The 3,372-nt window shown below is 38.8% G+C and overlaps 1 protein-coding gene across 1 annotated transcript; it reads right to left on the minus strand.

Annotated features, from left to right (window-relative positions):
* Nucleotides 1-1,441: 1,441 nt before the first annotated feature.
* On the minus strand, nucleotides 1,442-2,110 carry LOC111407657. The gene has a single exon (XM_023037279.1). The coding sequence runs from the start codon at nucleotides 2,108-2,110 to the stop codon at nucleotides 1,442-1,444; it is 669 nt and encodes a 222-aa protein (XP_022893047.1).
* Between the last annotated feature and the right edge of the window lie 1,262 nt (nucleotides 2,111-3,372).

Here is a 3,372-nt window from a genome sequence, read left to right on the forward strand (position 1 = left end):
CGCGGAGGCCAAAAGGAGGAGGTTCGTCTACGGCACGCACCCGAATTTATTCAGGGAGGTGGACCACGCTAAGTGGAAAGCGTTCGAGGCGGAGTGGTAAGCACTTATGCCCGGGTAAGTATTGTATTATTCGTTAAGGATTAGTACATTACGCAGATGTTGACACATCTATATTTTTACTTAACAATTTCTTTTATTATTTTTCAGAGTCAGTCGCAGGATTGCTCATAAGATGATCTCGGACGCTTACAAGTGGTTTCATGACATCACAACTTCGGGGGCTTAGCTCGCTGATGATGTAAGTGAAGAAGTAATATTGGTATTTATTACGTATACATATTTTTGCGTTTTGCATTTACGAAATTAAATAACTCATTTTTTAATTTGTGCAGCACATTGACTTCGCCATGGATTTGCTACGAGATCGAGTTGAACGACATCCAAGATCGTTCCACATTTTTGGCCGACTCATATTGAACACTGAGTTCATACGTGCCATTGATATTGAGTACCAGACGTTGCAAGCTATGGGTAGCGAGTACACGGTGCCTACATACATGATGGAGTGGGTTGTAGGGATGTGGCCGAGTGTCGGGGGAAAGCCATGGGTGGGTTGTATGCATCTGTACATTCCGGTGTGTGTCAATCATCACTACATCGCAGTGGAGATTGTATTTGCCGACTATGTATATGTATGACCCCGATCATTCATGTCTGACACAAGGTCAGCTCAAGCAAAATCTGGAGTCGGTGTCTGTGATCATCCCCATGCTGGCTAGACGAGCGAACATTACTATGCAGGACATAGTAGCCACCGTGCGGGACACGACGACGGCGAGACAACAAAAATCGTAAGTATTTATTATTTTATTTTTGTAATTTACAACTTACGTTCTAGTTAGACAGTGATGTGCTAATACGATTTTTTGTAATTGTAGGGGTGATTGCGGCATATTCGCTATTAAGTTCATAGAATTTTTGAGTGTAGCACAGAAGGTTGACACAATCAACCAGGCGTGGATACAAAATTGGAGAAATAAAATAGTTTGTAATTTATTTGAATTTAATGGTGATCCGTAGATATTGAGTCATGTTTCTTTAAAATAATTGTACATATTGTAACGTTTAAACATGGTATATTTTATTTATTAATTTGTAATTACGAAATAATTGTAAAACATATATTATTTTTTTAATATTTAAATTTTGTTTTTTAGTTTATGTGTTTATTTAAATGTTTCATGATGTATTTATAATGTTTGGGTATATTGTGGAGAACGCACTAAGTTTTAAAAAAGGATTAACTTCAAATGTTACACAACTAATTAATGAAATATTAAAATAAAAAAACTAAATCTAATAATTAACATAAATAATTAACATTAAGAATATGCGTGAATAATTAATATCAATGTTATAAATAATGTGACATAAATTTCAATTATACATCTGTTATGTTGTCATGCAGAGAGATCTGACTTGTACAAAATCTTCTAGTATGTCCTGTTGCATCACACCTGCCGCACTTACGAGGCCGGGGAAATTCTCCGGTCGATGGTATTCTAAATGTACGTGTACGTCCAGGAGTACATATGCCGACTGCTGGTGGCAACAAGTTATTCAATGAGAGAATGTGATCAGGAACTTCCCACTCGGCTTCATTGGGTACAGGAAATATGGTTTTGGCATATGCTGCTCTCCAAGAACCAGTCGTGTAATAAGCACTGCATAAGGTGTGTGGTGGAATTCCTCTATACATAGCCACCGCCACTGCATGTGTACACGGAAAACTCTCCAATTGAAACTGTCTACATGTGCATGTGTTATCATTCAAGTCGATGATGTATCCGAAATTACGTGCACATCTCGCGGAGAAGTTAAATTGATCTAGTGATTCTACATATACCTTCCTTGCCACCTCTAGAGTTTTGAAGAGTTTATCTTCCTGAGTCGGGGTTAGCACACTTGTGCAACTCTGTGGTTCCTTACGACGATCATGAAACCACTGTTGCAGCTTGTCACGAATGTTCTCAAACATTGTGAGAATTGATAACTCTCGATCCTTCTTAAATAAGGCATTGAGCAACTCCGCATTGTTCGACGTCATCATGTTGTATCGACGTCCTGAAAAATGTGATCGCCCGATTTATCCCAACTTTCTCTATGAAATTGTCTATCGAAGTTTTTTTTATTTTTATGATTGAATTGCCGATACAGAAATGATAAAATCCAATTTGATTGAATCAAATACGGGTTTCCGATAAGGAAGAAGTATCTCAGTGCTCCAGTATTGAATGAAAGGAATGAGAAATTAGGGTTTTTAGGCGAGGAAACTCAACCTTCTCCGCACTAAGCGGAGGGCATTCTGAAAGAGAAGCAGATTTCTGGAGGTATTTAGCTACTCAACTTTCTTAGTGTTTAGATCAAGGCACCTATATTATGTAGATAATTTCTTCTCAAGATGCCTATTCTCCGTCATCTGGCTCCTTCCCATCGGATCTGACCTTGGATAACCTTTAGCTAATCGACCATGTGCACCTTGGGACTCGCTAGCGCCTGCAGCACGTCCGGTCGTTAACTCCTTGCGCCGCTGCCGCCGTTTCTAGGACCGACCGACGCCTCACCTGCACAGGTTCCTGAACTAGGTGGTGCTTTTGCTGATACTGAACTAAATGCTTACGTCGAGGATCTCCCTTCGATTCCCAATGATCGATCCCCATCTCCGCCAGATACTCCCATGCATCATAAGATTTACTTTCGATTTCAACCATAAACTTTTCAAACTCTTGAAAACTGTAAGCCTCTGCAGCTCTTCTAAACAACGTAACGATGCCCTTACCTTGATACTTGATTTTCAGATTTCCTTGTATATGGTACATACAATAACCATGATGTGCCTCGGGGAAGACTTCGGGGATACCGTTAATTATTGACTGCCCTCGGTCGGTTACGAATGCAAGGTTCTCAACATCCCCAATTACTTCCCTCAACTTCGTGAAAAACCAACACATTGCCAAATCATTTTCGTCGTCAACTATGCCTAATGCAAGAGGGTAAATTTGGATGTTAGCATCTTGACACGTTGTAATAATCAACTTGTCCTCATATCTCATCTTGAGGGTTGTATCGTCCACTAGAATTAAGGGTCGCATTGCGTTTCGAAATCCTCAAACGCATTGTCCAAGGGCTATAAAGAAATACTTGAAGCGATTCTCGTTATCATTCTCAATAAAAAAATGCCGATTCAGTATTAATTATTCCCATGTTATAGCAAAACCTGACCAATTAAATAAACAATAATCATAATTTAAATAATTAAATAAACAATATTAAAAAACTGAAAAATTAACAATTGAATTAAATAATTAATTA

The sequence above is a fragment of the Olea europaea genome, chromosome 1 (assembly GCF_002742605.1).
Source record: "Olea europaea var. sylvestris chromosome 1, O_europaea_v1, whole genome shotgun sequence".
Lineage (NCBI taxonomy): Eukaryota > Viridiplantae > Streptophyta > Magnoliopsida > Lamiales > Oleaceae > Olea > Olea europaea.